Source organism: Spermophilus citellus, assembly GCF_964194105.1.
Source record: "Spermophilus citellus genome assembly, chromosome: 1".
NCBI lineage: Eukaryota > Metazoa > Chordata > Mammalia > Rodentia > Sciuridae > Spermophilus > Spermophilus citellus.
The window spans coordinates 134505610-134531235 of record NC_138182.1 but is presented as its reverse complement, the minus strand read 5'-3'; the positions used below and the strand labels follow the sequence as shown (position 1 = coordinate 134531235).

Below are 25626 nucleotides of genomic sequence, written 5' to 3'. Positions count from 1 at the left end.
TTGAATTTGATGGTGCTAGATTTTACTTGCTCTCTCTCTCTCTCTCTCTCTCTCTCTCTCTCTCTCTCTTTCTCTCTCTCGCTCTCTCAGGTCAGCAATTGCCCACTCCTTGACTCCTTTCAGATGCACTTAGCTCAATATTTGTGGTTCTAAGTCTGTATATAGTGGATCTTGTACACCATCTACAATGTGTCCATACTAACTTGTTTTTTGTGCTGTTCTCATAGGGACACTTTAAAGGGGCAAAACAGGCTCAGTTCAAGTGTTTGGCCAAAGAATCACATGTGACAACAAGAATAGCCAAATAGGAAAGCCAAGAATAGTCTAATGGCTTCACAAAGTGACCTAACAATTTAGAAGGATGAGATTTACATCTGGTGATCTGGAACCCATGACCTCCAGGTTTCTAGGATCAATTTCACACATTTTTCCAGTGTGGTTGAACTACCAGCAACTCCTGGGTACCCGCCTCGGTAAGCTGCCCTAATGCCAGGTCCTGGGGAAAGAATGGGAAAAAGTTGCTTTTCTTAAAGTTCACAAGTCATTTCTATCAAATACTCCTTGAAATGCAAAGAAAGGGCATCAGGATAAAAATCACTTTAACCCAGGAATTAGAAATAACTTATCCTCCTCCAAACAAAAACTAAATAAAGAAGCTATAGAAATAAAAAATGCAACTGATAGTTTAGACTTAACAGACATATAGTATATTTCATCTATCAATAACTGAATACATTTTCTTCTCTGCAGCACATGGATCCTTCTCTAATATAGACCATGTTATATAAGCTGCCACATATGTTGGCATACAATTGTCATATTACCTTAATATGTTTTTAGCATCTGTAGGATTATTTCAATAACTTCCTTTCCATTGATACTAATTTTTATGTTCTTGATTACAATTGTTTATTTTTTATCAAATTCTAGCTGTATTATTTCTTCTCTATTTCATATATTTCTGCTCCTACTCTTATTTTTTCCTTCCTACTACATAATTTGAAAATAATTTGATAGTTCTATCCTCTTTCTAATACAAGTACTTGGAGTTATAAATGTTCATCTGAAAAATTCACTAAGTGCAAAATATAAAAAATAAAGATAGGATGTGACAATATTAAGCCAAGTTGGATCTAGGGACAAAAGAAGTGTGCCCCTATATAAATGTTTTAATATATTTTTAATGGTTAATGTGTCTTCAGAGCATTAGAGTAGTTAAAAATACCGGAGAATTGAAAATTAGGTATATTAAAAAAAATGTTCATCTGAGTACTGTTTCATTCCAGAGATCCTGATATCTTAAGCTTTTATCATCAGTTAGTTCAAAGCACTTTATTTTTATTTTCTGTGTGCTTTCTTCCTTGACCTCTGAGATATTTATAAATGTGCCATTTAATTTTGAAATAGTCAACATGTAGAGGTGGGATTCTCCATATTTTAATGTGATTGATTTCTAATGTAATAAATCATGCAGGAAGCACAATCTGCAAGATTTCAAATTTTTAAGAAGTGATGAAAATGCTTTTTATGTTGATTGTATTGGTTACATACATGTCAAAACTGATAAGATTGCATGTTCATATATGTGCATTTTATTGTACTTCAGTTCTACCTCAATAAAGCTGTTGTAGGGGTGGGGGAGAAATGCCTTATCCTCTTCCATAGAGCATTTGGAGTCAGAACTTATTTGCAGAAGATACACAAAAGATACTTCCAGGAGGCCGTGGCATGAGGGACTCTTGGAGACTGAATCCATTCCCACAGCACAGTGTTTCAGACAGCTAAGGATTTACCCATGAAAGCACAAGAAATGCTGTCTTAGAACTTTGTTCTTTTCTCATTGAAATTCCTCCAAAATGCATTTACGCTCTCTGAAACATGCAAAGTACATGTAATTCAACTTAACCTTGATAAACCAAGATCATCATTTGGAATACCCAGTATTATATCTTGCGGTAATACAGAAAAGCTCTAAGTGCCGACTGAAGTATGAAGGGCTGAAGTATGAAGTATGAAGTACCCTAGGTGCTTCCCAATAGATATGACTGTGAAATTACTTCAATTTTTATTCCATTCCTTTATCTTTTTCCTCCTGGTATTCTTTAAAACTTCTAATCTGCTCTTGTAATCTATAAGTATAGAAACTAAGAAATCAAATTTAATCATGCATATAGAATAGCAGAGGAAAGAGGTTTTGAAAGATAGTAAAAGATGATCTTTCAAAATCAAGTATATGCTAATCTCAACTCTGAAGAAGGTGTCAGATCAAGTTTGGGAACTAACACTTACTCAGTCCCAATCCTAGGGACTTTACCTACAAATGTTAATTTCATCAGGATAATGGTGTATTTTAATGCCTTTTTTTTTCAGATGTGAAAACAGAATTTTCAAAAGGTTAAATTGTTTACACAAGGTTATCCTGGTCATCTATAAAATGTTCCTCTAAAATAACAGGGAGGACTCACAGTGTCACTTAGTGGTACAGTGTGTTTAAAGAGGCCAAAGCTTCCTTTCATTCATTCACCAAGAAGAATTGCTCATATGGAAAGTTTTTAAATGTAGTACCAAACAAGATTTTCAGACCTGGAGGCTGTGTGGATTTTTTCTACCCCTTAGGCATCTCTACTTTTTTTTTTTTTTTTTGCCTGATCCTTTGCTATATTTTTGAGGGTGAAGATCACCATGTTCCTATATTCCAACAGGTGGTACGTTTCTCTGTTCAAGAGATACTGAGGATTCAGATTAACTTTTATTCACAATAATACTTAGAAGAACTTTCAACCAGTTAGAAAATATTTCACCTACTCTTCCTTTTCTTGAGGGAACAAGTTTTTAAGAGATGGACAGATATTAGTAAATAGATGGAAGAAGATTTCTTTTTGAGGATAAGGACTTAGTAACTATGAGCTTACACCAAGGAACAAAATTCATGGACTTTATACATTGATTAGGTGTTACAACAGTGAAACTACCGAGGGTGAGATTTTAGCATAAAGCTTTCAGCTCAGGAAATTCAAGCAAATTTCCATCTACAATTTCATTTTCAATTTTAATCAATCACCCTGTCAAGAACAGAAATTCCTTTTTGAAACAACTCCCTTTCACAGAGGAGGTCAGAATTTGAGTCCTCACTAGAAAATGAACTAGTTAATATTTTCCCCAATGTAGATGTCATTCTGGGAATGGCCCCTACCACTGACACATGATATCCACGGCTTATAGAGGAAAAGCATTTCCGCTAACTTTGATCAATTTGAACTTGTAAGCTTATTTACAAATCACTCAGAGAATCACAGAATTATATTAGTGAGCATTTAAAATGAATCCTGCGTGAACCGAGGGCAGCTACTCTATGCATCAGAGCCAAGATGAGACAGGCTCCATAAAGTTTAACTTTTCCCAACTTCCAAATACCAGTTTCTCAGTGTTGTCATATCTATCAACCACCTGTACGATTGTGTGTTAGTTTTTTTTTTAATCAAGTATCTTTTTGTTTAAAAAATTATTTTATAAGGAAACTTCAAATTTCTAGCATAACTGAAAAACTGATGTCCCCTGCCCAAATAAGGAGCTATTATACACTGGAATTTTAATGTTAATATGATGCTCAATTCTAGCTGGAAACTATCAATGCATAATTATATTGAGAAAGGAGATTTGCTAGTATTAGATGTTAAAGACTTGTTTTGCCCCAACTGAGACTTTCTCCTTAAATATGAGTCAGAAGGATTAAAAGAGAAACCAAAGGCAGATACTTTCTCACCATGTGATTGGGTTCTACTTCTGTCCTTGTCAAATTCAAAACTGTCTTCTGTATTACAAAGGGCACATGCTCTGCACCTTGGAAAGTAGTCTCCTGGGCAATTAGAAGGTAGATGGGCTCTTTTGACTTCACTTTCTTAAATTACAAATAACCAAACAAACTGAGCTGGAAATAAATATTGAGAAACTGTGTAGCATCGGACACTGGTGTGGTCCATTCTGGACGCCTTCACTCTCTTTATCCTTGTGATGTCATGAGACCTAACACTCACGAAGTGGGATCATTTACACGGCACCTTAACATGCATTGTCTTTTAAAACCATTGTCAGATGAGAAAAGCCGAGGGCAGGCGTGTTAACTAATGTTATTTGAAAGGATAGGAAGAAAACCAATCTCTTTTGTTGAAATATGTCTCTTCCAGAGCTCTTCTCTTTTCATTGGTTTCTTATTATTTTGACATCCCTCATTTTCTTTCAGTTTGTAATATAGAAATTTTAGAAGTTTTGTCCCATTTTTTCCTTCTTTTTTACCTATATAATGTTTCTTGAGTTCACACATCGGCTTAGTTGCTTCAGCAGAACTAACTGCCAAATTTATCTACACCTGTGCACTTGACCCCTCTAGTCAAACATCAAATCTTATTAACAACAGAGCCACAGAATCTTCCCAAATATGTCTTCCTGCTCTCTCAATCTCACGTGGCCCAGGCCCCATTTACCATCTTACTACCTCTAAATGTGTTCCTTGCTCCTGTGTTCTCTTAGTCAACTCTCAGTGGTGGCAATGCTGTCCTCCACTTGAAACAGCAAACTTGGTTTAGTTTTGTTTTTCTCAGGCTGTGATCTTTAAATCAAGTTGATTATATCTCCACTAGACTCCCCTGGTTCTTCTCTGCCTCCCCTCCTTCTCCCATGTAGGCTGTCCCCTGTTGGTACTCAGATGATGACAATACTAGGATGGTCTTCTAAATGAGCTTTCTCTACTTCTACTTCCTCTGTGGAACACTATCAAATGTAATCTCACCATGGCACGCCCTGACTCAGGCCCCCTGCTGCCCCCCTTGCCTATAATATATAGACCTAACTCCTTAGCATAATGCTTAGGGTGCAGCCTGCAGCCAATCCCCCTCTCTGGTCCAACTCCCATGCTTCTCCACTTTCTGGAATGCAGGGCTGCAGACATGAGAACACACGCAGCCTTGCCCAACAGCTTAGCTTCGTTCACACCATTTCCTGCCTTCACATTGCCCTACCAACACTCAACTTGGTCTCTGAAGCCCTGAGCACTTATTCTCTATTCCAGTTTTACTTGGTCCTACGAGTCAGAGTCGCCTGCATTTTGTAGGAACTTATGCCATTATATTATTTATACTTTAACTCTTTCTATTTTGCTTTGTGCCATAAAGAGCTTTTTACATTTTTATCCCAATAGTCCTTGATATCAGAGACACAGCCTAATTCACAACTGCATTCCCCGAAGTTGTTAAATTAATGCTTTATACACATGATAATTTAAAATGTTTCTGGAATAAATATACCTGCAAATTACATCACAGCTCTACTAGATGTCTAAATCCACTAAGTGTAGTAAACCTTTTCCATAATAGCCCAGTCTTCTTTGTTTTTATTTATTTATTTATTTATTTATTTGGTTGGTTGTAGATGAACACATTATCTATTTATTTATTTTTATGTGGTGCTGAGGATTAAACCCAGTGCCTCATATATGCAAGGCAAGGACTCTACCACTGAGCTATAGCCGCAGCCCAAACCCCTTCTTCTTAACATGATCATGTTTAACTCTGATTCCTTAACTACATTGCTCCTGAATTGATTATCTGATTGGCTCAGCACTCATGTCCTATCATAACATGGGACCAAGCTTACATTTCATCTAAGTGATTAAAAAAGAGGAGCATAGCCAAAGGTCTGTGAATCCAGTTAGAAGTGATACATTGCAAAAAGTTAAGATGGCAACACTGGAAAAGCAACCTGCCAAAAAAAAAATCTAAATGGTGAGTGTTTATTCCTAGACTGACAACCTCAGATGTGAGTTTTCTTCTATCTCCCTTATATGAGTGAGTGAGTGAGTGTGTGTGTGTGTGTGTGTGTGTGTGTGTATGTAGCACCCACATGCATGGTAAATTCATCTACTTGCACAAGGAATAATAATCATGTAAATAATTATAGAATAATATTTGCATCTGTATGAATTACTTTGTGAGAAAAAAATACTTATTAAAAGTTAAAAGGAGAATAATAGCAGTTTGGAGCAATCAGTATTTCATGTGATTATAAGAATTAGATCTATAACTGCATGGAAGAAAGACTAAAAGGTAAAGTTAAGGGTGACTTTACTTTCCTCACATGGCCCTGAATTCTCTAACTCTTCAGCAATGAAAAACTGTTTATATTACGATAAGAAGAAGGAATTTTTAAGTGTGGCATCAAGATGAAGCACATGTGATCTCTGCGGAGCCTCAGGAGAGGCTTCCAGCCTGACAAGGACATACCAGCAGCAAGGGTTCTGCTCCCTCTGGGTGAGAAGCCAGGCTGCTGTGAAAGGGGAGCCCACACACAGACCCTGCGGAACGGGGCCACTTCAGGAGTGGGGATGCCCGGCAGATGGTGCCGATACCCCGGGAAGCAGAACTCCAAAGAGGCCACCTCCAGAGTCTGCAAGCCCAGAACAGGGGCGCAGGGAGCACAGCTGTCCAAATGGCTTCATAAAGACTCTCCTAGTATTCAAGGTTCTGTGTGTATGAGTGACAGGTCCTAGTGTTTGAAAACATGACTGCAGCATGCTAGAGCTTTGGGGAGTAAGAGGGAGTTTGGGGGATTCTTTCCTCTCTGAGAAGCACTTATTATCTGTGTCACTCTGCTGATGGTGATGACCTCAACGATGACCTCAGCAATAATGGTCTTTTGTCACCATTGTGCCATATGCTAACCTTGAAGTTAAACTTCACATATGTTCTGTGGCATTAGGGGGCAGGTATGGTTATTACCTGGTTCTCAGATGAAGAAAATGAATTTCTGGAAAGTTAAGAAACACAACCAAGGAAACGCATCTGTAGTGGCAAGTTTCCCTGGCCAATGGCCACTATTGTACAACCTCAGCCATGTCTCCCTGCATTGTTGGTAAACAATTTGTCCATGATTCCTGGCACATGGGCTTTACACCCTCCTGCCACCTCCTACAGCATGAATCTTCGGCATTGCCTACACCCTAAAAGTCCTGGTAACACAGAAGCATGCAAAGCACTTTTCTCATTGGTAAAGGTTAGCTGGAATGGGTTCCCCTGAAAAACGAAAATGAAATTCCAACAGAAGCTTTTATGCACACATTCCAACCTGTGGAACTATAAGAAAAAAAAAATGCAGTTGGCAGTGCCAAACCACAAAGCCAAAACATAACTGGGGTTACTAGAAAACACACTAGTGATTTTTCATTATTAGTCCTAGGATTTAATATCTTAATCATCTTCACCAATGAGAAGCTTAAAAAAAAAAGTGTGAAATAAGCAATGACTCAAGAAGACATCAAAGGAAAGAAAAGTTAGTTCTTCAGAAACATCATTAATATGTGTAACTAGAAAAAGCCTAAAGTGGACCCTAGCACAGTGCCCTAGAGGGTCTGGGTTGTAGCCCATTTGGCCACGCCCATTCTCTATTCCTCAGTTTACCCGCTAAATCATCTACTGCTCCAGTTCTAATCTTCTCCGTGGGGGGAACTGAAAATAACATTAAATACGCTTTGTGTTTGGGTAGTGCTTCTCCAGGGACCCTAAAGTGCTTTCCAGATTAATTTTTTTAATTTATGTATTAATAATTCTCACAGCATTCTCCTGCTCAATTAGGATAATAATATCCATCTCTTTTGAGATAGGCAGGGGGTACTGAGTGATGGACATGAAGCTGACACTTAAATAAGGAAACTGTAACATAAAAGCATAATTAAAGCTTTGAAACCAAATCGATCTAAGGATTTTTAAAGAGAAACCACAGTGTTAGTGACCAAACAAGCAAACTCATTTCTCCTCGACTCAGGCACATTCATCTTTTGGGAGTTAAACATGGCATTTAAGAAATATTATTTCCAGGAGCTCCTACAGCATGATGAAGCGGGGAAGTGTATGTTCCTGGAAAATGCACCGGCTGGACCTCCGTGTTGTATCTCCATTCCCCCAAAGTGGACACCACATAAATCAGGAGATGCTCCCTGAATGCCTCAGTGTATTTTGGTTTGTTCCCTAATCACAGTTCTCTGGGTTTCATAACGCAGATTTTTTTCATTCCCAAGAATTGCCAGTCTCCAAGGCAGTATATGATTTCTCAGGGAACGTGAGAGAAAGCCAGTGAAGGCATTTACTGTTTCATAAACATTCTGGTTTTCTTTTGTCCTTTCAAGAAAATAGCTTTAAACCCATGTTTAGCAGAATATGATGGGTCACATGAATCCCCAAAGATAAACTCTGGAGTGTCAGAGGAGACTTCTGAAACTCAAGTCTCAGGAATGGAGTTTAAATAGGGGATTTGAATTCTGGCTTTTGAATAGTCAGCAGTGTTTCTTAACACTGTCTGAAATTCATCTCAATAAAGATACAGAGACTAGAGACATGGAGGCAAGATTTTGCTATGTGGGTCTGTGTCCCAGAAGTAGAATGCATGCCCCGTGAGGACACATACTTGTTCTTCTTTTTCACTGGGTTCCCAGTATTTCATAGGGCCTTGGAACTAGTAGGTCCTCAATAAATAATCATTGAACTGAATGAATAAATACTGTGACACCATTAACCACCACTGATACTTAAGGTGAAGATTCAATAAACTCCCTTATGAATCTATAAAAATGCAAAAAAAAAAAAAAAAAAAGGGCTGGGAATGTTGCTCAGTGGCAGAGAGCTTGCCTAGTATGTGAGTTAAAGGACCTGGGTTTGATTCCCAACACTCAAACAAAAAACAAAAAACAAAAAACAAAAAAGGAAAGAAAGAAAGAAAGAAGAAGAGAAAGAATCAACACCATTCCATTGGGAATTCTTTTTTACTAAAATAATAAAAATAAGAAACTTTTAACTGGCCACCACAAACTTCCTCCTTAGACATTGACAAAAATATGCTGCCCAGTGCTGACCAGGAAGCTCACCGCGACCCTTCAATCAATGCAGTTAATTGTATAAAACAAAACAGTCACAAGATCATTTTTCAAAATAACAGATCTGGGAGAAAAAGACTAAAATAAATATATTCTGCTTCGACTACCTTTGGGTTTTGTGGGTTTATTTATTTATTTATTTTGTAATTTGTTTTTTAAATAAACTTTCTCCAGCTTTCTTCCCAGGATGTAGATAGTATGCCAATTGGGCCCCATTAAAGACTGGATCCCATTCTGGCCATCTGTGGGCTGGAGGAGCACTGGTGAGTTCCTAAGGTCCACAAGGAGAGAATCAGACACCAGCAACGCCAGCCCCTGTGGTCTAAAACTACACAATGAGCTCTTTCTCAAGGCTGCTCTTTCCACATTCAGGCAAGAAGGAATGTCATTCCCTGCTTCAGCCTGGCTCCGGGACCTGTGTGCCTGCCTGTTTGTTTGGAAATTAAAATATAAAAGAAAAAACAGAGCCAGATGCATTTACGGAAGGGACCAAATGCTTATTATCAAAGTTGGAAGTGTAAAGGAAACCCTTGCCTGTGGAATTAGGAAAGAAAAATAGGAGGGCCAAAAGACTGATAGATGGGGAAGGAGGGAATGAATTTGCCTTTCAATGAAAAATTTTAGTGTCCTTCAAGGGCCTGAAAACAAAAAGATATCAAAGCAGTAAGACAAAGACTCATTCTAATATTTTTGTGGTGTAGCCCATATTTGCATACTGTATACATTGATACTTGCACATTTATTCAGTAAGTCCTTAATTAACATGTCCCTCCAAGTACTGAGAGATGCTCCCTAAGAAAGCTCTACAGAAAATTGAAGTCAAATCTCTTTTAATACAGTGGCCCTAAGACTGCTTTGGCTGGAAGTCTTTCGAGGATGCATTACACAGTTCTTGCTGTTTTAATCAGAATTTATTAGAAATAATTGCCAGCTCTTTCTTCCTGACTCAGAGCCACCACCATTATGAATAGTCATTAAGGTGCCACACAATAATATACTTCTGTGTCTGCTTTTTAGGTTTTCCATTTCTGCCCTAGACATTAGACTGTCAGCTGTCACTTCTACTGTCACTGAGCCTGTTTCTAACAACCTGCTTCCACATATGACCTGTCTCTAGTTGGCTCCTTCTCATTTGCTGTAACTGGGAAAAACAGATAACATCATTTGTTAAAAATTATTGTTCTGCTTACACTAAAGAAAGTCTTTTATTCTTTTTACTTTCTACTCTTTCTTTTTTTCTTTTTTATCTTTTGTTTGATCTTGAATTTTGGAGAGTTGAAGTCATTATAACACTCTCTGAATAAATGGGTTTGACTACATTCATATTAAATGGCTAGGAGATGGCTCTAAGTCAGGTAGATTTTGGTTCAAATTCAAGCTTTGCAAAGAAACAGCTGTGGGACCTTTGGAAAGTCATTCTATCTCTCTGACCTTGAGTTCCATTATGAGAGAATGGGTTAGGGGATGTGGGAAGAACTAGACATTTAATAGTACTATTAAAAGGATAAATTGACATAATACCTATAATGAACTTAGGGAAAGGCATCCCCTAAACAGACCACTCAAAAAGTGCTGGTTTTATTACTCCTTTATTGTCATCATTTCTATAGTTTTATCCTAAAGTATTTAGGTACACATTTAATGTGCAACTAATATTTCTAAGTATGAACTACCTACCCACACATGCATTAACAAAAACCAAGATGCTATGTCTACTCTCCTCCCACCCCCATTGAGATATATCCCCATTCTCAGCTCTATTCTTTACCCCTGCTCTTTTTTGTTTCTTTCATTTTTTGTTTTGTTTTGAGACATCGTCTTTCTAAATTGCAGAGGCTGACCTTGAGTTCTTCCTGCCTCAACTTCCCAAAGAACTGAGATTACAGGCATGAACAGTGCTACTCTGAAGCATCATCAAATATAATAGTTGTTAACAAGGAGCATTTGTTTAAATGGAAGGAAGGAAGGAAGGAAGGAAGGAAGGAAGGAAGGAAGGAAGGAAGGAAGGAAGGAAGGAGGGAGGGAAGAAAGTGGGGAGGGAGGAGAGAGAGGGAGAGAGGGAGGAAGCGTCATTCAGCAAACATAAAGCATCTGACCTCTAAGTTGGTGCAGGGGCCCTGTGAGAGATTGAGCTGAACATAGCATGGATCCTGCCTTCAAGAGAGAAGGCACTTCCTTGAATCACAATAATAAAAGAAAAGAATAGAAACATAATATGGTAGAGAGAAGGCAATGTAGGAATTTGGACACGAGAGAGACTATCTACACCTGGGGCAGAGAGGGGAGACCTCACAGGAAAAGGTGGTCTTTTACAGGATCCTGGGAGCAAAGAACACAGGCACAGGAAGAAAGGGAAAGCACTCAGAGGGAAGAACAAGACAGAGCACAGGACAAAGAATCTCTTCAGGTGCAAGGAGCGGCCACCAATTCAATGCACCTGGAATAAATCCAGGCGCACCCTGCAGGAGAATGTTGAAAAGAGCCTGAGTGCCAAAAGAAAGCTTTGGGAGACAAGAAACCAGGAAAGGTTAGGGCAGGAGCAGGGGTCTTCAGTTCAGAGCACCAGGGAGCCTCTCCAGCAATCAGCACAGAGCACACCAAGAAGGAGCAAAGAATATAGACATCCATGTTCTTCCTAGAGTCAGGTGGCTGCAGCCATGTGTGAGTTCTGTCTTTGATTCAAATTAAAATTAGAAATGCATCACACTTTTGTGGCTTCTATTTTCAAGTTCTAGACACATACGAGTACCTCTTGAGCACATGGAAACATGGAGATGAAAATGTCATCTGAAAGCCTTTTTTCACTATCCCCTAATTATCAACAGACAGGACAAATTTCAAGTGCCTTCATCATTAAAAATGAAAACATAGACTAAAGCATTTTGAGGAATAAAGGGAGTAGGGCTGTAATGGTTTAGCTCTACTAAAACAGCCACTAGGCCATTTTAATCTGAGTTTCTTTAATATGCTAGCTCATTTAGAAATGATTCCTCATAAAATTACTTGGGCTTGAAAGTTGTTCTTCAAAGACACACTCAAAGTTTAATGTAACTTATTTGAAAGAAATAAACTTCTTTTTTTTTTTTAAAGAGAGAGAGAGAGAGGAGAGAGAGAGAGAATTTTTTTTTAATATTTATTTTTTAGTTCTCGGCGGACACAACATCTTTGTTGGTATGTGGTGCTGAGGATCGAACCCGGGCCGCACGCATGCCAGGCGAGCGCGCTACCGCTTGAGCCACATCCCCAGCCCAAACTTCTTAATTTTATATCAAGCATCTTCCATATATTAGGTGGTCAATAAGCACATATTAAATAAAAACAGACTTTGAAACACATGTTTAAGGAAAATAAGGCAGCTATCAGTTATTTTAAATCTATGCATGTAATTAACTTTGGATTCAATTTGTAAGCCTCAATATGTGAAAAATAAATGAACACAGCTATTTATGTTTTACTTTTATTATGAAAATTTGAAAGAAGTGGTATTGGACATAATGGCATCCCCCAACTTTCCTTATGTGTGTGTGAGATTTCAGTGGTATTTGTTATCTCATTTATAATATAGTATGAATGAGTCATTTTGTGTAAAATTTGGAAAGGTTTGGTAAATTTATGAAGCACTTTAAAAGCCTATTGAAATTTCATGAGAAAACCTGGTATGACCCTAAACTCAACGTGGGTGAAGCTGGGTGTCAGGAGAACCAGGCTCTCACCCTAGCAATAGGCGGCCAATGTGCTCCTAGAGTAGTCACAGTACCTCTCCAGAGCCTCTTCTTCCTCACAAAATAAAATCACTGTACTTGGTGACCCAGAAGCATTCCTGGACACCCCAAATGACTTGTGGTTCAGTAAAAATCAAGGCTGGGCAAAGAGGCCTGGGAATCATCCAGTAGGATGCATGTATGTGTTTTTGCCATTCCCTCTTTAATATCACAGAAAAGCAAATTCTCTTTTTTATTAATACTCATTTCCCTGAATCAGGTGTACAAATGAGAATGAGAAAGTAGAGAGGAAAAAAGAATCAAGAACTGCATTCACTGTAGGTTTTCTAGTTTGGGGATTCAAATGGTAAAATTGCTTTCCAGTCCCCCACCCCCAAACTGCCATGTACCTAACTACATTCACCCACAGATAGTTTCTTTTGTCTTCATTCCCTATCTCTGGGAATACAGTTGAACAAAACATTCATCTGGATGAAGAAGACAATATGTCGCCCCTATGTGAAGCTAATTGGTTTGAACAGTGATGAAACTTTGGCTTCTCCCATCTGAGCTAAGTGGTACTGCCAATCTTTAAATATAGCTGTCCTACGAAATCATATGGCATCTAATGCTAAGTGTGTACTGACTAAAACCAGATGCAAAATATGATAGAAATTTTGTTCAAAGCCTTGCAGCTTTAAAGAATAATGGCTCCAAACATTCCTGGTCTAATCTAAATAATGCTCTGCAAATATTTCAGACTATTTTTTCTCACATCTATCCCAGCCCAACCACTCCACGATTGAATTTCATGACTTGACTTCATTAACATAAAATCAAAATGCACTCCAGCCATCACCCATCGATCTTCTTGTGAGGTGATCCTTGAAAACAAGGGTTCTATGGTTCTAAAAGTTTGGGACATGCCAAATACTGCATCTTAGGTATCCACTGTGCATTTGGTACCTCAAAAATTCTGCAAAGTTCTATGACAAGGACGAGTTCAATTTTTTTGATTCAACATTTCCCAAACTTACTGGGAAAAAATTTCCTTCATCTCCCACGAGGCATCTATTAATATTCGTAAGAGCTAGCATTCAACAGAACTATATGGAAAATGAATTAGAGCAATATTATATGTAAGTCTCGGGTTTACATCAGATACTAGAATCTGAGGCATAAAGGGTAGAAATGTTGACTGCAGACATAAAAAGGAAGATTCTATTGGCTAAATTGTTTTAAAGAAATTCAGGAACCCTTTGCAGATAAATCTATGTGTGCATTGCAAGTGTCTTCTGAAAGAAAAGAGCAATCGTGGATGAAAAGAAGCTGTTTCCCACCCACAGTCACTGGCCCCTTCTAGATAAAAAAGAAGGGCAGCTTTGATGTCAAAGAGGATTGGCCTCAAGTCGTCATTTTCAGATGGGAAAAGTGAGGTCCAGTGACCAACACTGACTAGATGTGGACCCTCTGGGCAACAGGACTGCAATAATCATCCAGGTACCTCAACTATCTCTGCCCACTGCTCCTGTAGGCAATCTCAATCCTTCCCTGACATACTACCTTCTGCTCCCTGATAATCCCACTGTGGTACTTCTTAGACATGCAGATAAAATACCTGAAGCAGCATGCACTCTCTCAGGTATTTTTGTGTTTAAATAGAAAAACTATTTAATAGAAAAACTGTGAGATCTGAAACTACCTCGCTTAGAGAGTCATCCACACATAATTGGAACTTGATTTGTTTTTTGAACAGTCTACATCTGACTCACTACATTCTCTCTGCCTTCTAGAACCTTGCCGTGTATTTTAAACCACAAATTCAATACTAGATTACATAAATATATTATGCAACTCTCTAATTTGTTTCATGGGAGCAAGTTGTCTTTCCAAATAAAACACCAGATCCCACAAAACCCAACTTTAATTACCCATGGTACCTATCCCAGCGTTAGACAACCATAAGCAAGGCAGCTAACACTCTTTGTTTAGAAATTAGAGGAATTCTGAAGGAGATATTAAAACAACAAGGAACACTACGCAACAGTAGCAGGAGCCCCTCACTGCTCCAAATCACATGTGGGTCGGAAAGTCAGGCAACCAAGAGCTTCTCTGGTCAAGGAAAAAACTCAACCCACATTAAAACTTAGTACACATCAATCTCATTGGTTTTCCTAGATTTATATTTAAAACACTACAGAGAATTTTCTCTTTAAGTATTTGGGAATATGTCAGGGTAAGGAGCCCAATAACATCAGTAAAATAATTTACTTTCTCAAAAGAAAGGAAGAGCAAATGAGAATCACAAGAAAGCCATGTAGATGTGGGGGGTGGAGTGGGGGTTCACAGAGGGTCCTTAAGTAGGAGTGCTGGAGTGCCACCTTTCTTGTTCCCAACCCTCAGGGAGCAATCAGTGAACTAAACTGAACTACTCATTTGCAAAAGATTGGGTAGGTAGGAGAAGAACACAGATGAAGGTAAATTAAGCCACCCTATTTTCTTTGAATCTTTTTAAAATTCTTCAGCTAAAAAAAGACTCCAAATAATAGCATCAACTGCTAATCTAAAATTGTTATGCTCTTGTCCTGACCCTCCAGCCTGTTTTCTGGGTGCTTTGGGCTAGAGAACGAAGAAAGGAAGACATGATTAAAATCTATTAAAATCTACTTAAAATCAGATGTACTGCATTTTAGAGATAGCATGAACCTCAAGGTCATGCGGTCAAGGGCAAAGACTCTAGACAGATAGGTGTCCATCTGTCTCTCAAGACTATATTTGCTGAATTATCTTTTTTAATCTCTAGACACTCAAACTACTCATACATAAAATCAGAATAACAAGAGTATCTAACAGAGGACTAACAGGAGGATTAAATAAAGTGATACCTATTAAGAGCCTGCGTGATCCCCCTTGGTAGTGTGAGCTATTTCTCTATTTCTTATTCCCAAACAATTTTTGTTTGTATGTTTGTTTTTGAGGCAGTGCCAAATTCTCTCTGCACACAAAGAAGCAGGGAAAATTATATCTGCAAGTCACCTATATGAAAACTGAAATATAGAAATAGTTTACAAAATTGAACAAAAGAGTTCACTTCTGCAAGATCTATTACCCTGATCCTCAGGACAATCATGTGGTCATAGCCCAACTGAAAGTCCTCCATGTAGACACCCAGCAAATGCTGCAGGGCACTTAGTCATTTCAAAGAATGTCTGTTCAAATAGTTTTGGACGCCCTGTGGATTCATGACACGTATGTGTTTTAGCCATTCCCTCTTTAATATCACAGAGAAGCAAATTCTCTTATTGGTGGATATGTGTCATGAGTCCATGTGTCATGAATAGTGAGAATTTGCTTCTCTGTGATATGGTGTGATATGGTGGGTTCATGATACAGCCACAGCTGTTGGCAGTCCAGAGGTGGGGATGAGGAAACCATTGGTGCAGGCTCTGCCCGGCGCCCACACAGGCTGTGACAGTAGAGGCATCGGAGGGAGTTGGACCAGAGCCTCATTTTCCTTCTCTCCCATTTTCCATGATAAGCAACAGAAAGAAGGTCAGGAAGGGAAGAGGACACAGCTCAGGAGACCTGGGAGAGAATGCCCTTGTGAGGGCCACTGCTCACAACAGAATAAAGACACACGGCTGGCCACACAATAGCCCACATCTGTGTGGCTTCTCCCTGACACCCAGCACTGCTACTGGAGAACAGTGGGAGAGCAGTGGGAGTGGAGTCCACCTTTCATTCCTGGAGTGATCCAACTTGGATAATGGTTGGATGCATTAAAAAGCTCATTTCTGATGCAGCTTTATGAGAACTTTGATTCCCTGGCCAAGTGCATATCTCTTGTTGGCTAAGCGGGAAATGCAAAGGCAGAGGCTGCACGAGCTGGCAGGGAGCTCAACCCAGTGGGTGGCTGCCAGTGAGAAGCACATGGGGCAGCCTTAGAAAGAACAGACTCCCTGGGAGGTTCAGTTGGGTCAGCACACCCAACTATCACAATCTTCACTCTCCGCTCATCTCTATGTCTCTCTAAACAAAAAGCACATTGCTATCTAAACTGCTTTTCCAAGAAAAGACAATCATAGGCAGAAGCAGAGACCGTGGGTTCTAGCTCAGGTCTGCTTCTGACCTCTTTGCGTGGCAATGAACACATACATCACTTGGTCCACGGACTGTAAGCAGCTGCTGTCTAGTTATTGAATTATTTGTCTCCAAGTCCTAGTAAGCTTATCCAGAAAAGATACATCTGAGGGTATTTACTTGGTGGTATAGAGGAAAGACTGAAATGATCTATATAAAGAGCCCAGATCACAATCAAGTTTAGCAGTTAATATAACTATTTATGAAACCAGCTGGATGAACTCTGGTCTCTTGCAGCACAAACACTGGTTTTATGCTACACAGTGATTCTGGCAGAGAAGCTGATGCTCAGAATTCAGAAAACAAAGGCAAGTCACCGTGACGTCTATGCAAAGGTGATGATGTTCATGTTTTGTGATCTTAAGCTCATGCTGGTTATTGCCAGACAAGTCAACTGGCAGCTTAGAAAGCACTGCACAGATAGAACGAAGTCATTTTCTTAGGGGTGAAGTCATATCCCAAGGTGCTCCAGAGCTATAAATCCCTATGGTGGAAAAAGCCCTGGGTTCTTCCAGGTTCCCCAGAGAATCACTCATTCTGAGTCATTAGTAAATCAAGAATCATCTGCACCTGGGTTAGTAGTGTCATTTAAATGGTGGTCTTTGAAGATCAGGCTAGGCTAGACTGTGTATAGAATTCCTCAGACTACCTTGTTAAAGTAGCTTTTCCAATATATATTATTACTTTGCACCTTCTTTTGGTTCCCAATATACAAGAGGACCTCCACTCCATGTAAGCCCAAGAGGACAATTTACAAAACAGAGCTTTCCCAGTGCTTACAGGCCAGAGAACAGAAATCACCCCGTGGAAAGCTGGACCTCCTGGTGAACTCAACCCATCTTTCCTAGTTTCCCAAAGTTCTTCTAGACAGGAGCCGGCCCACCTAGAGCAGCCCCACAAAATGCCACACGTTCTATTAGAAATTCAAGTATAGACAGTATCTTCAGCTAGAACAAGCCATTAGATATTAATGTTCAGACAACACCTACCTCACTCCAGACCAGCATGGTACCGAATATGACCTGTAACCCATCAAAGAAATTGTCCCCTATGATGATCACAGTCGCGCCTCCCGTGGTCCATCCTTCACTGGGGCTGATGGCTTTGATACAGGGAGTAGCTGCTTTTCAACACACATGAAAAAGAGAAGGAGACTGCCGTTAGAACCGAACTTTAATGATGGGAGACTTGAGAAAAAGAAAAAAAAATCTTTTATCTTTTCACTAACAGAAAGTCCCTCAGCCACATTAGGACCTAAAACCAAGGGTGCAGCCTCAGTTCTCAGCATTCCTTTCATTGTCTCTCTTAAGATATATATTTTTACCCAAATCTTTATCAAGCTGGAAACCTTATAAAATATAACACAGGAGTGAAATTGAATTTACAAAATACTAGTAGAAATTTTTTAAAAATGGGTGACTTATTGGAATGCACTGGAAATCTTACAGAATTGCTTGATAATTAAATCTGTCTCCTGAAAAGAAAACTTACACATTTTTAGAGAAACATTTCTGTCCAATGGGAAGTTAAGAAAGAGGAGGCCAGAGCAGGGGTGATTCTTACTCCGAGCCTTCTATCTATAATACTAACATAACAACATTCCTCATTAAAAATCATTAGAATTTTTTCAAATAAATGTCATGGATCCCATTTTATAGATGCAAAACAGGTCACTCAGGGTGAATTATGCAACCAACTAGCAGAGGCCAGACTGAGCCACAGATTCTCTGTGACCTTTGCTTTGTTGTGTTTCCCAGGCTTAAAACCCTACAACCAACTTTTTCAAAATTTCACATCTCTTCTCTTTTCCATTGTAAATGGCCCTTGGAAATAGGAAATAGTTTGCAAATACTGTGATTCCAAACAGACTGGAGGTGGTTTGCCTAATGAGCATGGCATCCTTTCAACAGAATTGCTAGGCATCAATGTAATTGTTGGATCATGTTTTGAAATCTCTCTGAGGGCACGTTGGGGCCACTGAGAGTTTTTAACTCCACGATGCCATGCCACTCTTTTCCTGATTACTTTCATGAACAGCAACAAAGCAAAATTCTAAAGCAAGGAAGATATTGTGTAAGAAGAGAGAATGAGACCCTCCTCTTTAATAAAAAAGTTTATTAAGTATTCAAGACTGACTGTCCAAGCATTAAAGCCAATAAGAGCTCCAGTTAATTTTAATGGGGGAAAAGAACTGGCAAAAAAAAAAAAAATTATTGGACTTTGTCAAATTTGGCAAAATGTCATGCTTTAACTTTTGCAAGAAGGAAAGAAAACATTAAGTCCATCCCCGGGGGACCATTGCTCACGTGCCACCACACAAACAAGGAGCATGGGTTTGGTTCTGATTCAAATTCATCTTTAAAAATTGCACAGAGAAATTTGGAAATATCCAAAGTAAACATCGCATGTTGGCTGAGCTTATGGCAACGCATCTGCAGCTAAGACAAGGCTGCTCGGTTGACTTTATGCTCCTTCACTTCATCCCCCAAACAAAATAACTAATCAAGAAAATGGAAATAATTCATCACTTGACTTCAGAATTCTTGCCTGTTTTTTTTTTTTTTTTTTACACACATGGGGGCTGTGATCAATGTTCCACAGACATGGGACTTGGTTTTAAACAAAAGCTTTCTTTTAAAAAGACTTAAATGCATGATTAAGTGCTCCTGAACCAATGGTAAAATAGGGTATATGATTTCAAGCAACTCATAAGATAAACAACACTTAACAACTATGCAAAGTTCTTAAAATATAAACAGTTTAGAAATAGTTTGTTAATTTCCCAAAATCTTTAACTTTTTTTTTCATTTATAACTCAATATACTTAGTTGCCAGAGTAGAATAGAAAAGGTGTTGCTCTCTCTCTGGATACTTCTGAGAAATACTGTATATTGGTTAATGGCAAAGTGTGGCATCCAGTGGTGTCATTAAGCACTGACCCTGTAGTTACCCTGGTACATCACAAAATGGCCTTCATGCTAATTATCTGTTTTATCTTTGGGATTTCTGTTAATGTTTATTTTTTAATCTTGCAGATATATCTATTTAGATGAGTAGGGTCTCCTACAGGTTTCTCACCATTGTACACAAAGAGGGGGAAGGGGTGTGTTCATGGATCTTAGAGGAAGTCCTTACAATAGCAATGGCCAAGACCTGCTGGTTTACACTGGACTCCATCCCTCTTTTTCTCCCCTTGTTATTTTTAAGATAGAGAAGGAGAGACCCTCATTTTTATACAAAATTACATATAAGAGGTTGTGAGGGGAATGGGAAAATAAACAAGGAGAGAAATGAATTACAGTAGATGGGGTAGAGAGAGAAGATGGGAGGGGAGGGGAGGGGGGATAGTTGATGATAGGAAAGGTAGCAGAGTACAACAGTCACTAATATAGCATTATGTAAGAATGTGGATGTGTAACCGATGTGATTCTGCAATCTGTATTTGGGGTAAAAATGGGAGTTCATAACCCACTTGAATCTAATGTATGAAATATGATATGTCAAGAGCTTTGTAATGTTTTGAACAACCAATTAAAAAAAAGAAACTGAGAGTTAGGGAGAACATCCAACAGAAAAAAAAAGAAAAATCAATAAAGTAGAGAGAGGGGAGTAGGGTGAGGGAGGTAGAAGGAGGAGAAAATGCTGGGAAATGTATTAAAGCAAATTATATTCCAAAAAAAAAAAAAAAAGATAGAGAAGGCACGTAAGAATACATGTATGTGCATGCTTTCAATCTCTTCCTAAAGAAAGTGGTCATGTTTTCAGATAACATGATACATTCAGAAGCCAGGCTGAATGTCAATGAATCAGAGGAAAGAAAGAACACCAAGTCAGAACCTAATGGGGAAACAATATGTGACACCATCTTCTTAGATTTTTGGAGAAAAAGACCTCGAGAGAAGCACCTAGGCCGAGTGACACACTCCACCCATCCTGCTTCTCTCCTCTACTGGGATTACAAATCACTCATAGAACAGGTAAGTCAGGAAGTACTTCTAAGTTAGGATCTCAGAGGGTTCTCAGGTTGCTCCTGTACATCTGTCAGGTCATACTAGTCTTGAGAGGAAACTCTATGGTTCATTCCCACTGAGAGAGAGGGTGCAGAAGGGATGCCATCAGCATTTGGTAACTGGAGGTCACGGATGCCAAGTACAAACCATGCATGGGACAGTCCCTCAAAATGAAGAACCCCCAAATGTCCATAACACAAGTAGAAAATTCTGCAACTAGCTAATGGGAATCCGGCCTAGGAACCCTTGTTAAGAGTTCACAGATCCATGTAGGCTAAGGCCAGAAACAAAAAGACAGCAAGCTGCTCTGGGCATCAGAACTTGCAAAAGAGGATGGGCCTGCCACTCAGCACTGGGGAAGCAGTGGGAGGATACTGCACACTGCACATGCCATCTAAAGGTGACAGCGGTGCTCAGCTCCAGCCTTTGGGACCCCACCAGATGTAGGCTCAAGGTAGGTCAGGCTTCCCATCTTTTCAAAAAAGCCAAGAATCTAGACTGTTGTTCAAAATGTCTCAGTCTTCAAATGTTAGACACATTCAATATATAATCTATAGGCTGAACACATTTTTGGACCGGCTTTAACTGACAGGCTGTCATTTAGCACCTATACCTTAGCCACAAATAAACCTGCCAGACTAAAACTAACCAGGAGATACTTGCAATTATGGCCCAAAGTAAATGTATCCAAAAGTTCCCTGCAGTATCGACAGCAAAGAATTCAAGAAGATAGGTGCCATCCATGGGGGAGTGGTTAAATAAACTATAGGACACTTATATGTATCACAGAAAGAATTTTATTAGAGCAAATGAAAAATTCTATAAACTGACATGGGAAGATGTCAACATAAAATTAAGTGAAAAAGGCAATTTGTGAACTAATGAATAGTGTGAGCCTGCTTATTTTTAAAATGATATGTATGAGCCTGTATGTACAAGAGTGTATGTGTGTGTGTGTGTGTGTGTGTGTGTATGTGCAACCTCATGTAAATAGGTATGCTAGACGAAGATGTGGAAGGAAGGATGGACATCAACTGTTCCCAGTATGTCCTCATAAAAAGGAACTGTGACTAGAGTGGGTTTGACAGAAAAAGGAGACCAGTAAGTTTGACTCTATCGACATATATGTGGTTTGAATTTTTTCAATGAGCATATATTAAGGTAATATATCGTAATAATTTAAAAAATTAAATGACAGCAGAACACTCAACAACAGTTGTTCTCTTCAGAGCAAACTGATACTAAAAAACAAAACAACCACCTGCAATCAGCTGTGCCAACTGATAGACCCTGGGCCTCTCCATCCCTCCTCTTTTGGGGTAAGTTTTGTCTGAGGATGCCCAGATATCACTGGAAATAGCCAGGGACCTGTTTTTCTTTCATTCAAAATACCCAGAGGAAAGCAGAAGTACATCACAGAAAGCCCATGTTCTAATAATCACAAGTGGATGGATTCAGCAGAATTTGAGAGTGAAAAGATTTACAAAAGAGTTCAATTCCATCCAGAGACACAATAATCAGTACAATTCCATCTCCAAGAAAATATTAGGGAACAGTAAATGAGGGAGATATGTTTGAATACAAACTACTTTTACCAGTAAACTCTTAATTTAATTAATAAAAGATTGTTCTTCCTCACCAATACATTTCCATACTATAGCCACAAGAACAAGAAGCCAATTTCTGATTTTAAATTTCATTAAAAATAAAAGTTTGGTTTTTTTTCCTTTTTTTTTCTTTTCCTTGCTTCTTTTCATTAATCCTCCCCCACCCCTCACCAGCCACCAAAGTAGAGGAGATTTTCCTTCCTTCAAACTATGACAATAACATGATTACCCCACCAGTTTAGCATAATGGCTCTGAAATGCTCATGGCACATTGCAGAGTTAAAGTGGAAATTATTAGGTAGCTCTTCTTTGTTATAATAATGATCACTCCACAAATAAAAGCTCTTCTCCCCAAGGTACTGCAAGGCACAAAATGCTAATTCTGAAGATTATGTGTGCGCTTTTATTAAATATTACTATGCCCTGCCTGTTTGAGGGCTCCTCTGCTCTGATTGTTTTATGAGTACCATGTTAATGTCACCCCATCTTGCTAGCAGCAGGCACACATTTTAGCGTTTGTATGAGAGTTGATCAAAGGCCACGTGCTGGGGGAATTGCTGAGAAAACACGGACAAGCGATAAAAATCTAACAGATTAATTGGTTTAAATTTCATTTCAGGGTGTTGAACTTTGGCTCAGGACTTTAATACTACACCGTGAGTCAGGGCCTAATTACCAGATTTCCAATTTGCTTCTGAACAATGGTCATGGTAAGAAGGAAAAGAGAGGGGAAAAAAATTTTTTAAAAAATAATCTTTCAGCCTCCAGTGTATATTTAACAACCAATGCTCTGTGTGCAGACAGCTGTACCTGGGGACATTTGCTATCACCTGATCCACCTCCAGAGCATTTCTGATTCCTTCCAATAGCCTCAGAAGGCAGAAGGAATCATGGACGCCCTCAGCAGTTAAAAATTTTCTGGTTTACAGAATCAATGTTACAAGATTCGAGTGCTCGCCTGCTTGCCCCAGAAGCACTGAACTCTTTATTAGCAAGGGGAATTTATAAGCTGGGCCTCCAATAGAAATGATCTATTTCATTGATAGAAAGCAAGGGCCAGGAGAGCCATGTTTACCTCGGGGTTTATGGGTGGCCTTGGGAATAAGGGTTAATTGAGCTCAGAGGTGCCTGCCCATTGAGGTGAATTAGTGGTGTGTGGCCATCAGCCGGATCCTGGGGCTGCTCTTGCTTTTGCCTCTGAAATCTCTTTGTGCTGTGATCAATACCTCACTTGTTTGGGGTAGCCATACAGATGACCTGGGTTCAGCATTTATCATATCTCATCCCCAAAATGAGGCTTTTGTGACAGTGGACACCTGTCTGGTTATGAAAGACTTAATTAAAGATGCTCTGTTTGGTTTTTGTTTTTGTTTTTTTAAATACACTGGGAAAACAACACTGAACTGGCAAAATGTGCAAATTTAGGAAATTTCTAATCCTGTTCTAAATCTTAAGAAGAAATTCCACTTTGAAGTGGACATAGGGTCATTTTCCATTTCCATCTTGTGCAGCATATGAGAAGATGTCAACTCCTTGTCTAGCATCCTGTGACCTAGTACTCCGGATTAATGAGCATTTCTACAAAGCAGGTAGCTGAATCTTTCAGGAGAGGCAGGGATACTGCCGCCAGCCCTTATTAGCATCTGAGTAAAGCTAGAAAGATGAAATTATCTTACAATGATTTTAACATCGGGAGAATTATAGTATTTGAAAATGGTCAAGGGCTCTAGCTGTTCAAATTCCACATCTACCCTTTAGCACAACCTATAAACTGGCCCCTTCTAAGCTGTGCTTTTCACACAGCTGATGCCTCATGGACTTCCAGCAAATGCCCAAGAAATACCCATTCGTGTTTTGTTCTACTATGTGCCAGGTACATGGCAAGCTCATTGCTGCCATTGGCTCCTCATACTCTGATCACTCTAAATTATATCCTTTGTTGTAGAACTTTCCTCAGAATTTCCAATTATGCTACTTGCCAACATATCCAGCTGAATGCACTGAGTAGGTGGATTTGGCATCAATCCTTCCAAAGCAGAATTTCTCAATTTCTCTCTTCCGCCTCCTTTCCTTTCCTTCCTTCCTTCCTTCCTTCCTTCCTTCCTTCCTTCCTTCCTTCCTCCTTCCCTTTCTCTCTCTCTCTCTCTCTCTCTCTCTCTCTCTCTCTCTATCGGACTTCATTTTTTCAGGATGAATATTAATGGAGAAATTTTCAGAAAATTTTCAGCCAAAGGAATTGACTTTATCATTATTATCCCAACTTTGGAGGTTTATCAGAAAATGTGAAACCCCTGGCCTCAGCTCATTTCTCATATTTATGACCTCAAAAACCTTGCTCCCTTTTATCTCCTTGGTTTTAGAGATAAACTCAAGGTGATGGGAGCAACCCTGTCCTAAAAGCTTATGGGAACACAAAGTGACTCCTATAAACTCAATGTCCAGAGTCAGCTTTCCCACTCAATCTGAACAACTGGATTTACTGGTCTTATGAGTGAAATGATGACTTTTTCCAACTGCACATAGTCCCATAGCACTAAAACTCTCCTCTTTTGATCCTGAAAGTAACAGCTAGTGGACAGGAAGCAAGATGAACAGAGGGGGTTGTCACCAGCTGGAAGACTGGCCCTCTGCATTTTCAACATGTACAGGAGGCGGATTTGTTCTTGGATCAACGTTCCTCCAGCTGGATTCCTTAGAAATGAGTAGCAGTTATGAAGCCTGACCTGAACTCTAGCACGAGTGGGTGCCAACTTCACTTTCAGAAAGCTAATATGACCACAGGCTCCAGCCGATTCACAAACAAACATAAACTCAGCTGGTAAACAAACAATTTTGACAGCCTCCTCACTCAAGGTGTGGCAGTCTTTGTAACACATGCTGTTGCCTTGACTTGAGTTATTATAGATTTGTTTCTATCTTTTTTTATTGTCTTCAGTAATTGCATTATGCAGTTAAGCATTTTATTGTTTATTAGAGTTTTTATTTTGTTTTGTTATTGGTCTGCATTTATTGCTCTGTCCTCTACAATATCTAGATATTACATTTTGCAAAGAATCGTTTGTTATATATGCAAGAGTCAGTCTCTCTCTCTCCCCGCACCCTGGCCTGGTGTATGTGTATATGGTGTTTGTCACTTTAAAGAGAAATGTAACCCACGATACAGAGATTTTTTAATACCACATGCAATTAAACCTATTAAATATTAAATGAGGAGATTGAGAATTTCAAGTGTTTTTCATCCTTTATTCCAA

The 25626-nt window shown here is 39.1% G+C and overlaps 1 protein-coding gene across 8 annotated transcripts in view; it reads right to left on the bottom strand.

Annotated features, from left to right (window-relative positions):
- EBF1 (EBF transcription factor 1) overlaps positions 1 to 25626 on the bottom strand; it is a 396117-nt gene that overhangs the window by 89615 nt on the left and 280876 nt on the right. For 6 of the 8 annotated variants that reach the window (XM_081303910.1, XM_081303909.1, XM_081303907.1 and 3 more), the window contains one exon: positions 17748 to 17881. In XM_081303910.1, coding sequence (XP_081160036.1) covers positions 17748 to 17881 — 134 coding nt within the window. The remainder of the gene's footprint in view (positions 1 to 17747; positions 17882 to 25626) is intronic. The other 2 variants (XM_081303906.1, XM_081303908.1) reach the window with 1 other exon arrangement.